The sequence below is a fragment of the Dictyostelium discoideum genome (assembly GCF_000004695.1).
Source record: "Dictyostelium discoideum AX4 chromosome 1 chromosome, whole genome shotgun sequence".
NCBI lineage: Eukaryota > Evosea > Eumycetozoa > Dictyosteliales > Dictyosteliaceae > Dictyostelium > Dictyostelium discoideum.
The window spans coordinates 3,995,193-4,007,335 of NC_007087.3; the positions used below are offsets into that span (position 1 = coordinate 3,995,193).

The 12,143-nt window shown below is 21.6% G+C and overlaps 5 protein-coding genes across 5 annotated transcripts; 4 read left to right on the forward strand and 1 right to left on the reverse strand.

Moving 5' to 3' along the window:
- Positions 1 to 239: 239 nt before the first annotated feature.
- On the forward strand, positions 240 to 3,582 carry DDB_G0269998 (hypothetical protein; the record flags this gene model as incomplete). Its single annotated transcript, XM_641364.1, has 2 exons — positions 240 to 265; positions 366 to 3,582. 2 exons carry the CDS (start codon positions 240 to 242, stop codon positions 3,580 to 3,582), a joined length of 3,243 nt encoding a protein of 1,080 aa, XP_646456.1.
- A 409-nt stretch (positions 3,583 to 3,991) lies between these two features.
- DDB_G0270000 (hypothetical protein) lies at positions 3,992 to 5,455 on the forward strand (the record flags this gene model as incomplete). Its single annotated transcript, XM_641365.1, has 3 exons — positions 3,992 to 4,293; positions 4,384 to 4,784; positions 4,884 to 5,455. 3 exons carry the CDS (start codon positions 3,992 to 3,994, stop codon positions 5,453 to 5,455), a joined length of 1,275 nt encoding a protein of 424 aa, XP_646457.1.
- A 531-nt stretch (positions 5,456 to 5,986) lies between these two features.
- On the forward strand, positions 5,987 to 7,270 carry DDB_G0270002 (hypothetical protein; the record flags this gene model as incomplete). Its single annotated transcript, XM_641366.1, has 1 exon — positions 5,987 to 7,270. The coding sequence occupies one exon, from the start codon at positions 5,987 to 5,989 to the stop codon at positions 7,268 to 7,270; it is 1,284 nt and encodes a 427-aa protein (XP_646458.1).
- A 340-nt stretch (positions 7,271 to 7,610) lies between these two features.
- Positions 7,611 to 10,131, forward strand: DDB_G0270700 (hypothetical protein; the record flags this gene model as incomplete). Its single annotated transcript, XM_641367.1, has 2 exons — positions 7,611 to 9,853; positions 9,912 to 10,131. 2 exons carry the CDS (start codon positions 7,611 to 7,613, stop codon positions 10,129 to 10,131), a joined length of 2,463 nt encoding a protein of 820 aa, XP_646459.1.
- Positions 10,132 to 10,804: 673 nt separating this feature from the next.
- On the reverse strand, positions 10,805 to 11,902 carry DDB_G0271004 (hypothetical protein; the record flags this gene model as incomplete). The annotated part of the gene is made up of 1 exon (XM_641368.1): positions 10,805 to 11,902. One exon carries the CDS (start codon positions 11,900 to 11,902, stop codon positions 10,805 to 10,807), a length of 1,098 nt encoding a protein of 365 aa, XP_646460.1.
- Between the last annotated feature and the right edge of the window lie 241 nt (positions 11,903 to 12,143).

The following is a 12,143-nucleotide window of genomic DNA, read 5'->3' on the forward strand; positions in this document are numbered from 1 at the left end:
AATTTTATTAAAATTTCATTAAAAATAAAATAAAAAATAAAAAATAAAACAATGGATGTGTTAAAGATAATTTAATAATAATAATAAAAATAAATAGGGGGGGAGGGGGTTGTTTGTTTTATTTTTTTTATTTTTATTTTTTTGTTTTTTATTTTAATTTTTAATTTTTTTTTTGGGTTTATAAATAGAAAAATAATAATAAAAATTCATTGTAAATCTATTAATAGAATTGGAAAAAAATGGAATTTATAAAATTATTATTTAAGTATGTAAAAAATATATATAATTCTTTTTTTTTTTTAAACAAAAAATATTTAAAATTAAAAAAAAAAAAAAAGAGAATCAATTGATTATTTTATATATAGAGCAAGAGATGAAAATTTATATAGAATGTTATACTTTCCATTAGTATATGGTAGTGCATATGCAATTGGTAGTGTATTTGTAGTAGTTGGTATATTTGAAAGATTTTTTAGACCATTTGAAATTTATTGGATGTTAAATTTTACAGTTTGGGCAATGATATCAAGTCATAATTATGTATCAATTATAAAGAATTCAATTAGAATTTCAATTTCAGTTATAATTGGTGCAATTGTATCATATGGATCATTATCAATAGTTGGTGAAAGTGTTTGGCCGAATGGTTTCATATTTTTTGTATTTTTATTTTTAGCATCTGGTATAATGATGTCATCAAAGTTATTACCATTTACATTTGGTAAATTTATGTTTATTTCATATTATTTCTTAACTTTTACAGAAGTGAAATATAGAGTACCATTTTATTCACCAATTACACATTTAAAATATTGTTTGGGAACAATCATATCAATTGGTATTTGTTTAATTACATGTACCCTTTATAGAATGAAATTTTCAAATGATTTATTCATTAGAATTACGTTTAATATATTTAGTGAAATTAAAGATTATATTAGAACATCACAAAAAATACTTCATCAAAAAATTAATTTACATAAAAAAAATAAAAATAAAAATAAAAAAGTTGAAGTACAAGTAGAAGAAAAAGAAAAAGAAAAAGTACAAGTAGAAGAAGAAGAAAATAATAAAATTTTATTTTTTAATAAAAAATTAACATTTAAAAAAAGATTAGATTTTCATTTTTATGAATATTCTAGATTATTAAATGGATTAAATTCATATTTAAATGAATGTAAAAAAGAATTTCAGTCAAATAAAGATTTAATATTTCATTTTGAAAAAGTTCAAGTTATTTTAGAAAGAAATCATAAGAAATTATATGCAATTGGGTTTGGTTTAACTCAATCATTTTCAATTGAATATTTAAGTCAAATTCAACCAATAATTCCATTAATTGATAAATTAATTACAGAGACTGAATGTATTTTTAATATTATGGAAAAACAATTAAGAAAAAAGTATATTCATTATGATAATCATGAATATGTTAAATGGTTTTTAAAATTACATAGTTTAGATGTAACAAATCAAAAATTATATGAAGAAGCAAATAAACAATATTTTCATACTTATCCATTTTTAATTGATGATATGAATATAATTTTAAATGATTTATTACCAAAATTAAAAAATAATAAAAATATAAGTGGTATTGGTAGTGGAATTGGTATTGGTGGTGGTATAGGTAGTAGTAGTGGTGGTAGTGGTAGTAGTAGAGGAAGTGGTGATGGTAGTGGTAGTGGTGATGGTAGTGGTAGTAATGGTAGTAGTGGTAATTGTGGTGAAAATCCATTTAGAATTAATTCATTAGAATTTTATCAATTTGAAATTAATGAATCATTTAAAAGAGTTGATAAAATTACAAAGAATTTAGAAGAAGAATTTACATCAATTTTTAAAGATAAAAAACCATTTAATCCAAATGATGATAATATTTTAACAAAAATTAGTTTTAGTGTTGAAGGTTTTGCTTTATTTATACAAGAACAAAAGTATTTATCTAAACAAGTATTTTTAATATCATATCATTTATCATTAAAAAAGTATAGACCAAGGGAAATTCTATATTTACAATCATTTTTTTATAAATTAAAAAAATGTTTTTTAATATTAAATGAAAGAAAAGTATTAAATGAAATTGAGAATGAAAAACTACTAAATAGAATTTATAAATTAAATTACACATTTATTAAAAAAGTTAAAATATTTTTAAAATATTTAATTTTTAAAAGAATTTTGTATGATTGGATATTTTCATTAAAATATTCAATAGTGATTACATGTGGTGCTGTAGGAATTTACGAAATTAATAAAAATTCGGATTTTATATTATTTGAAAAATTGTCATGGGCTTTGGATACGTTTATAGTGATTTCTCAACCTGATATTGGCGCAATTGGATTCGTCAGTGCTACACGTATAGTTGGTACAATGATTGGAGGTTTCAGTGGATTCGCATGTGTAGTACTAAGTAAGTTAGGTCAATCAGAAGTTGCAGCCGCTTTTATTTATAGTGGTTTTTCATTTTTTATAATTACTTTAATTGCATTTTTAATTCAAGAACAACCATTTGAAAATATGATTCAAATTATAATTTTCACATATTCAACAATATCTGTACCACAATTTGAACAAAGAAAAGAGTCAATAATATATGCATTATTTAAAATTGCTCATGTCACATTTGGTGTAATCGTTGTATTATTAGTTGCAATGATTTCACCCTATTTCGATTTCAAACAATTAGAAAAGAATCTTTATAAAATACCAGAAGCAATAATTGATATGCTTGATTTTTTATTATATTATAGTTTTACATTAAATCCACCAAATAAAAATATTGATAAAGAAATTTCATTAATTATTCCAGAAAATAATTCAACAAAAACTATAAATGGTTCAAAAAATGAAAATGAAAATGAAAATGAAAAAGAAAATGAAGAAATTAATAATTTAAAAGATGATATTGAAAATAATATTAAATCAATTAATAAATTAACATTTAGAGAATATCGTATATTAATTGGTAAAAAGTATATTAAATTAAGAAGAGTTTTCCCACTACAAAGGCAATTGTTGATTGATTCTGGTTTTGAGTTATTTTTTAATTTTAAAAAGTATGAAAGAATTAAAAGTATTTTATACTCAATTCAAAAATTACATAATTTATTCGGTGCTTTGGAATTCATGATTATCGAGGCAAATTATCAACAATATATAAGATCAATTGGGTCATTATCAATTGAACTAAATCAATCATTAATGAATGATCTTTTAAAAACTTCAAGTGATTTGGCAAATTTATTACCAGTGAAAAATAAAAATATTAATTTTACAAAGAAAACTTCAAAACAATTATCATTGGCAGTTGATAAAGATAATAGTATTCAATTATGTAATCAATTAATTAAACATATTGATTTATTAATTGATAGTTTTAATTTTCCATTAGTTCCATATCATAGAGTTAATGCAATTTTATATGCATTATTTTGTTTTGTAAATCAATATAATATAGTTTATAATAAATTAATTTTATATAAAAATATTTCAATTAAAAATAATAATAATAATAATAATAATAATAATAATAATAATAAAAAAGAAAGTGATCAAATTTTAAATATTAAAAATTAAAAAAAATAAAATATATTATGTTTAGTTCTTTTTAAAAAATTATTTTCCAACTCCATTAATTTTTTTTTAAAATATCTGAACACCAAATTAATAATTATTATTATTTTTTTCTTTTTTTTTTTTTATTTTTTTAAAAATGAAATAATAAATTTTTTTTTTTATTTATTTTTGATCTATACAAAATAACCCCCACCTTTTTAATTTTTCCTTTTTTTTATTTTCATTTAAATTATTTTTTTTTATATTTTATTTTTTTTTTTATGTATAATGAAAGCACACATCAAAATAAAAAAAAAAAAAAAAAAAAAATTTAATAGCATATTCTTATAAAAAAAGAAGCACAACACAAATAAATAAATAATTTAAGAAACAATTTATAAATAAAAGAAATAGTTGGAAAAAAAAAAGAATGTTTTCAAGAGTGAAATATATAAACATTTTAATATCATCAATTATTTTATTCATTGTCTTTAATTTTGTTGAATGTTCGAATAAATTAAAAGAAGATAATAATAATAATTTTAATAATAATTATAGTAATGAATATTATAGCAATAAACAATTAAATTTTAAAAAACCAATTAAACAAAATAATCAAAGTGATGGATTACATTTATCAGAGAATGATAGGACATATAGTTTCGATTCAAATTATTGTTTAAATGAATTTATTTTAGATAAAATAGAAAACGATTTAACTTTATTTCAAAAGTAATTAATTTTTTTAATGAAAAAAAAAAAAAAAAAAAAAAAAAAAAAAAAAAAAAAAAAAATACTAATAATTTTTTTAAAAATAAATAGTACTATTTATAAAATTAATTTTAATAAAACATTTGATATATTTGTTAATTTATGTTTAATTAATAAGACAACAACACCTTGTAAAACAGATGAATCAGTATGTATGGTTAATTCAAATACAGGATTGGAGATTGAAAATTTAGGTTATTTCAATACATTGGAATACGCCAATAACAATGCATTGGGTGTAGATTTCTCATTTGTTGGTGGTCAATGTTTAAATTTTGGACATGGAGGATTCGGTAGTGATAGTAGTGGTGATTCAATCTATTATAAAACAAATATTAGTTTAATTTGTGGTTCAAATGATAATGAAACAATGATCTCATTTTTAAATCCTTGTCATTTATCAATTATTATTAAAACAACTAATAATTGTGTAGTTTCAAGTCAATCAATTAGTATGTATACTTTATTCATTTTCATTTTCATTTTTTAATTATATATTATATATTATTGCTATTTACAATAATTTTTTTTTTTTTTTTATAAAAATTTAGATTCAGTTTTAAAAATTTTTGTTATTTTATTTGCAGTTATTATAGCATTCGCTTTTATTATTGGGTTAAGTGTATTATGTAGAGAGAAATTAAAAAAAATTTGTTGTTGCTTTGGTCAAAACAGAAATAGTTTAAATAATTTAAATCAAAATAATATAAATATAAATGATGATTCTCTAAATAATATTCAACAACCAAATGAAAATACACATTTATTAAATAATAATAATAATAATGGTATAAGTCTAATTAATAATAACAATAACAATAGCCAGAATAATAATAATAATAATAATAATAATAATAATAATAATAATAATAATAATAATAATAATAATAATAATAATAATAATAATAGTAATAGTAATAGTGGAAACGTATTTAATCATAATGTACTCCAGGGTGAAACACCAGAATCAGATTGTTGCACAATTTGTTTTGATTCAAAAATCAATGCAGTTTTGTTAAAATGTGGACATTGTGCAGTATGCTTGCAGTGCACTAGAAAAATTAGTATTTGTCCAATTTGTAGACAAAAAATTGATTCTGTAGTTCAAATGTATCAAGTTTAATTGATGCATATATATAAAAAAAAAGTAGACATAATTCTTAAAAATGAAAAAATAAATTATGATCAATTTAATTTAATCCTTTTATCATTTTAATTTTAATAAAATTTTGTTCAACAAATATATATATATTTTTTTTTTTTTAACATTATTAAAAAAGTTTTTTTTTTATTTCTAAATAAAATCAAATACACTATAAATTATATTAATAAACTGTAAAGTTAAATTTATTATGAAAAGTAAAAAATACTGTATATTTCAAATTCATTATTTTTATTATTATCTACTACATTGAAATTTTTTTTTTTTTTTAAAAAAAATAAAATTATATATGTATCTTTTAAATATAAATTAATCATTACAATAAAATTTGTAAAAACCCCGCTTTTTTTTCTTTTTTTTCATTTCCAAATTTATTTAATTTTTAATTTTTTTTATATTTTATTTTATATTTTTTTTTAAACTTAATTTAAATTTGTTTTTATTGTTTTTCAGTTTATTATTATTAACAATGAAAAACCAATAAAAAAAAGAATGAAAAGAAAATTAGATGATAATATTAATAATCAAGAAAATGAAAAAGAATTTAAAAGAATTAAAAGTAAATGTTCATGTCAGAAATTTAATAAATTTAATACATATTGTTCATCAAGTAGTTGTAGTTGTAAAAAGAATGGTAGTGGTTGTTCAACATCATGTAAATGTAAAGGAACTTGTTGTAATGGTAAAAACAATGATGTACTATTCTTTAAAGTTTGGAGAAATAAATATTTACGTAGAATTATAACTGGTGATGAATTAACTGAAAAAATTCAAAATAAAGATAAAATTTTAAAAGAAATTGAAAATAGAAGAATTGAAATTACAAATGAATTAGCAAAATTTAATTTACCATTACGTCAAGATAGTAAATTATGTCAAGCTTATATTTTAAATGGTAATGATTTTAATTCATATACATTTACCGATTATCAACCAGACATTGATGATTTTCAAGGTAATGATCATGATCAACAACATTTTACATTAGAATCAATTGTTAAAGAAATGTGTATAATGAAATATCTTTATGATTATTGTAATCTTTCAAATTATTGGGATCAAGTTAAATCAAGTATTTTTGATGGTGATAATAATTATACTGGTCGTCAATTTAATTATGTTTATAAAGATTCAAAAAGAAATATTTTAGAAACTGCCAAACGATATTGTATACTTGATCATCCATTACCAAAAAATGATAATTGGCCATGGTTAAATAAATCAAATCATATTAATAATAATAGTGTTAAAAAAGAAGTATCATCATCAAATGTATATAAATTATCACCAGTTAAAGTAAAACAAGAAAATAATACAACTAATTTAAGTCAATCAATAATGCAAAATATTAATTATCCTAGTTTTTTAAAAAAAAAAACAACAACAACAACAACAGCAACTTTTAATACTACACCACCACCAATGCCAATTGCTCTTAAGAATGAAAATAATAATAATAGTAATAATAAACTACTATCAGATAATAATAAAGTAATGTCAACACCATCAATAACTATAAATACAAATAAATTACCAACTAAAATAAAAGAAGAAGATAATAATAATAATAATAATAATAATAATAATAATAATAATAATAATAATAATAATAATAATAATAATAATAATAATAATAATAATAATAATAATAATAATAATAATAATAATAATAATAATAATAATAATAATAGTAATAGTAGTTGTAATTCATTTATTCCAACTATAAAGAAAGAAAATAATTATGATATCTCTACTATTAGTAATATTATCCAATAATAAAAAAACAAAAATAATAATTGATTATTACCAACACATGTCAAAAGAATGAATCAAATAAAAAGATAATTTTTTTTTTTTTTTTTTTCTTATTTTTTTTTCATTTTTTTCTTAAATTTTTAATGCTTTTGTAATTTAATTATTGTGAAAAATTAATACAATAAAAAAATGATTTAAAAAAAAAAAACCGGAGATTTTTTTATTTTTTTAGAGAATTTGATTCATTGAAAGGGTTTGTAGATCTAGATATTTTTTTTAAAATTTTTTTTATTTGGTTGGAACTTGTTTTTTTTTTTTAAATAATTTCACATCATAATACATTTAAATAAATATTAAAAAAATGATTAATAAATCATTTTTATTGATATCAATTTTATTACTTTTAAATAATAGTAAAATTATAGATTCTACATCATCATGTCCAGCAGGTACAAATAATATGGCAAATGGTGGTTGTCCAACTGTTATGTATCCTGATCTAAATTGTGAATGTGATAATGGACAATGTTTTGCATGTTTAGATATTGATGAATGTATAAGTGGTCATAATTGTGTAGCACCAGCATACTGTGTGAATGATTATGCAACATTTTCTTGTAAATGTCCACCAAATGGTTATACTCCAAATGGAACTGGTTGTGATGATATTAATGAATGTAGTTTAGGAAGTCATGATTGTGTAACACCTGCATACTGTGTGAATAAAATTGGTTCATTTACATGCGAGTGTCTAAATGGTTATACATTATCTTCAAATAGTAAATCATGTGATGATGTCGATGAATGTACTACTACTCCAACTATTTGTGGTTCTGCAACATGTATGAATACACAAGGAGGTTATAAATGTAATTGTCAAGAAGGTTATATCTATAGTCCGATAACAAGTAGTTGTTTAGATATTGACGAATGTACTAATCCATCCATTTGCGGTTCTGCAATTTGTAATAATTCACCTGGTAGTTTCTTTTGTCAATGTCTAAATGGGTATTCATATAATTCAGTATCAAAAGCATGCGATGATGTAAATGAATGTATTGACACACCAACCGTTTGTGGTTCTGCAAAATGCACAAATATAGATGGTGGTTATATTTGTAATTGTGACATTGGTCTCAGTTATGATTCATCAACAAAGAGTTGTTTAGATTATAATGAGTGTAGTATGGGTACTCATAATTGTGTTTCACCTGCAACTTGTGTAAACACTCATGCTTCATTTACTTGTGAATGTATTAATCAACCAGGATATACTCTTTCAAATAATGGAACAAATTGTATCGATATTGATGAATGTAGTTTAGATACTGATGATTGTATTTCACCTGCCTATTGTGTAAATGAGCCAGCTGGTTCATTTACATGTGTATGTAATGACGGTTATACTCTATCAGGTGATGCAAAAAGTTGTATTGACATTGATGAATGTAGTTCAAGTACTCATGATTGTGTTTCACCTGCGACTTGCGTAAACAATGATGGTTCATTTTCTTGTATTTGCAAAGATGTACCAGGTTATTCTTTATCAAGTAATGGAAAAAGTTGTTCAAAAAATAATATTTCAATTTCATCAGTTATACCATCATTTACCAATGGAGGTGAAGCAAGTTTTATTGGTGTATTTGGAAATACATTTAAAGATTTATCATTGTTAATCGGTTCAAATAATTGTTCAATAATAGCCAACTCATCAAATTTAATAAAATGTACAGCCCCTCCAGGTCAAGGTGTCCATTCTGTTATATTAAATATAGATGGTGAACAATATATTGCAAATCAAATCTATCAATATCAAAATCAAATTCTTCAATGTCCAAATGATTGTTTATCAAAATTAAATCAAGGTATATGTGATTCAAAAACAGGTCAATGTAAATGTAATACAGGTTTCAATTCATATGATTGTAGTGGTATTATAATTTTAGATGATACAAAGAGTAATGGTGGAATTAAATTTGATAATCATACCAATTCATTTACAACTGATGATAATAATGTTAAATTTTTGATTTATTATAAACTATTAAAAGAAGTTGGATTTGATGGTCAGGTTTATAAAACTTACCCATTGAAAAAAGAATGGATTTTAAATAGTACTTTTGAAAATGAAATGATATTTGAACAAACCATTTCACATGATTCAAATTGTAAAATTATTACTCACTTTCAAGAAATAAAAGATGAAAAAAAAGCATTTCAATTTGCAAATGAACAATTTTATTTGGAAAAAGGGTCAATTAAAGTTACAATTAAAGTTACAAAATATGATTATATAAATAATTTAAATACCTTGGAATTGGAATTAATTTCATCAATTGAAGAACAAGATCAAAATAGAAATGATTGTAATAGTAAAGATATCGATATTGAAGATATTAATAGTCCAGCATCTTCAAAATTTAGTTTTATTAAAATTTCAAAAGATAATAAAATATTTTCTGGTAGATTTTTAAATAAATTATTATCAGATAATAGAGAAACCTTTTTTTCAACTGAAAATATTAAAGATTTGGAATCAAATTCAATTACAACTTTATTAAAATTACCACATTTTAATAATGAATGTATTATTGATCCTGGTATGTTTATTATTACTTAAACAAACATTATTTTATTATTATTTTAAATACTAATAAAAAAGTTTGTTAACTTTAGATTTTTCTGTATTATTATCAACTGATTTCAAAGAAAATTGTAAAGAGGATAATAGAAAATGGGTAATACCGGTTTCAATTGTAATTCCAGTTGTATTCGTAGCTTCTGCCATAATTTTTATTTCAATAATTTATAAAAAATCAACAACAGTTAAAATTGGTTTAAAAAAATTTAAATCAATAAAATTAAATTCAATGAAAGGTTAAGCACAATAAATAAAGTTAAAAAAAAAAAAAAAAAAATTGAAATTATTAATTTGTTTCTTTTTTTTTTATAAATCAACCAATAATGATAAAATAATTTTCAAAACAATAGGTTAAAAATCATAAACACTAGAAACCATTGTAACTTATGTTGTTTTTGAATCAAAAACCATTAGAATACTCATAAATACCATAAACAAATATATTAACATTAATATTATTAAAAATTTCTCATAATAAAAGAAATAATTATTTTTAAAAAACAAAGAATTTATTATTGTTTTGTAATTGTAGAAAATTTTACTATTTATTATAGAGTGGCTAGTTTGGAAGTACTGTGCTTGGTAAACAATAGTCTTTTATAATTTGATTTTTAAATATTTTCAATTTGTTTGATGTATTCTGTTTTGTTACAAATTGAGAGTGTTTTGATAATGATAGTTTATAGTTTTTAACTTTGTTTATGCAATCCAAGTTTGCGGTACCATTTACTCTATTTATAGGTAGATATCCAAAAAATCTTTAAAGTTCGATTCCAGGTTTAAAGATTTTTTGTTTTTTTTTTGATATAAATAAACTATTGTAGTATACAATTAGTATGTTATTTTTTATTTATTTATTTTAGGTTTTTTAGTTTTTGTGAATTTAAAATAGTATGTTATTTTAGATTAGGTAATTAATAATTAATTGGTGGTGTAATTGTTGGAATTGGTTCATTTGTGTTTATGCTCCATTCTTTTTTAAATTTTTTGATGGTTTCGGACCATTGGGTTTCTTTTTGAGTTTTTGTGAGGTTGTTTTTAATTGAGTATTGGTTAAAGTTTGATAAAGTTCTTGAATATTCCAATCTTATTAGCTTGTGCCATTTTGATTTTAATATATCATAATCTAGTGTTGTGTTGTTTATTTGGTTGTTCCAATTATCAATTGATTGAGTTATATTGATGTCAAATAATGATTTGCATAACCATATCCATATTTGGTGAATAACTAATGAGATTATGTTCCAATATGCATGTGTTCTGACTAGATCAAGATTTGTGTTTATATAATTCCAGTTGAACCTGTATTTTTTATATTGTGCGTTTTCTGCAAAATGAAAATTAATATTGATAGTTGGATCTGGTTTAAATGCTTTGTTGTTTGTTTGTGGTTTATAAATGAGTGTGTATAATTTTGTTGTTTGGTTTTTTGTTAGTGACCAGTTTTTGTTTCCATTGCAATTTTTATAAATAAAATATTTTAATTTGTCGTGGTTTATGAAGTTGAATGTGTGCTGACAATTGAAAAACAAATGACCATAGGGATCATTATTCATTTCATTGTTGCAAATGGGGCAAACTTTGTTGTGTAGATGATTAATCGGAAGACATCTAGCATGGAATCTTTGCATTGTATCACGGCCTTTTGGATCTTTTAATTTTTGAATTTTGACAAATAGTTGGTCGTATGTGTATTTCCATAATAGTTGTATTGATTGTTGGTGCGAAGTAAGAAGTAGATCTGAATATTTCTTGCCAATATAGTCTTTTGATTTACATTGGTGATTGTTTAGTATTGTCGAGTAGATTTCTTTGAGTGTTGGTGGTAATGGAATATTATTTGTGTTTAATGTTTGAGAGGTTTGATTTTTTATTAATATTGGTTGTAGGATTTGAACTTTATCTTTTAGATATCCAATTTGAGTTGCATAGTTTTCCCATTCTTTTTTGATTTTTATAAGGTATGGAGAAGAGATTGATTTGTTGATGATTTGATCCATCCAACTTATCATGTATATTGAATTTTTTGCAGATTTATGCATTTGTAAAAATCTGTTGTATATCCAAATCTTTTGAGCAACTTGTCGTAATTGTATATTCCACATACCCCAACCACCTTCTTTTAATGGTTTTAATGATCTATCATAACACATCGAAGGTATTTTTGCACGTGAATGGATGGTTGATGTGTTGTTTTCAATGGAATTGGTATTGAGAGTTGGTGATTCAGAATTTGCGGGAGAATTCATAAAC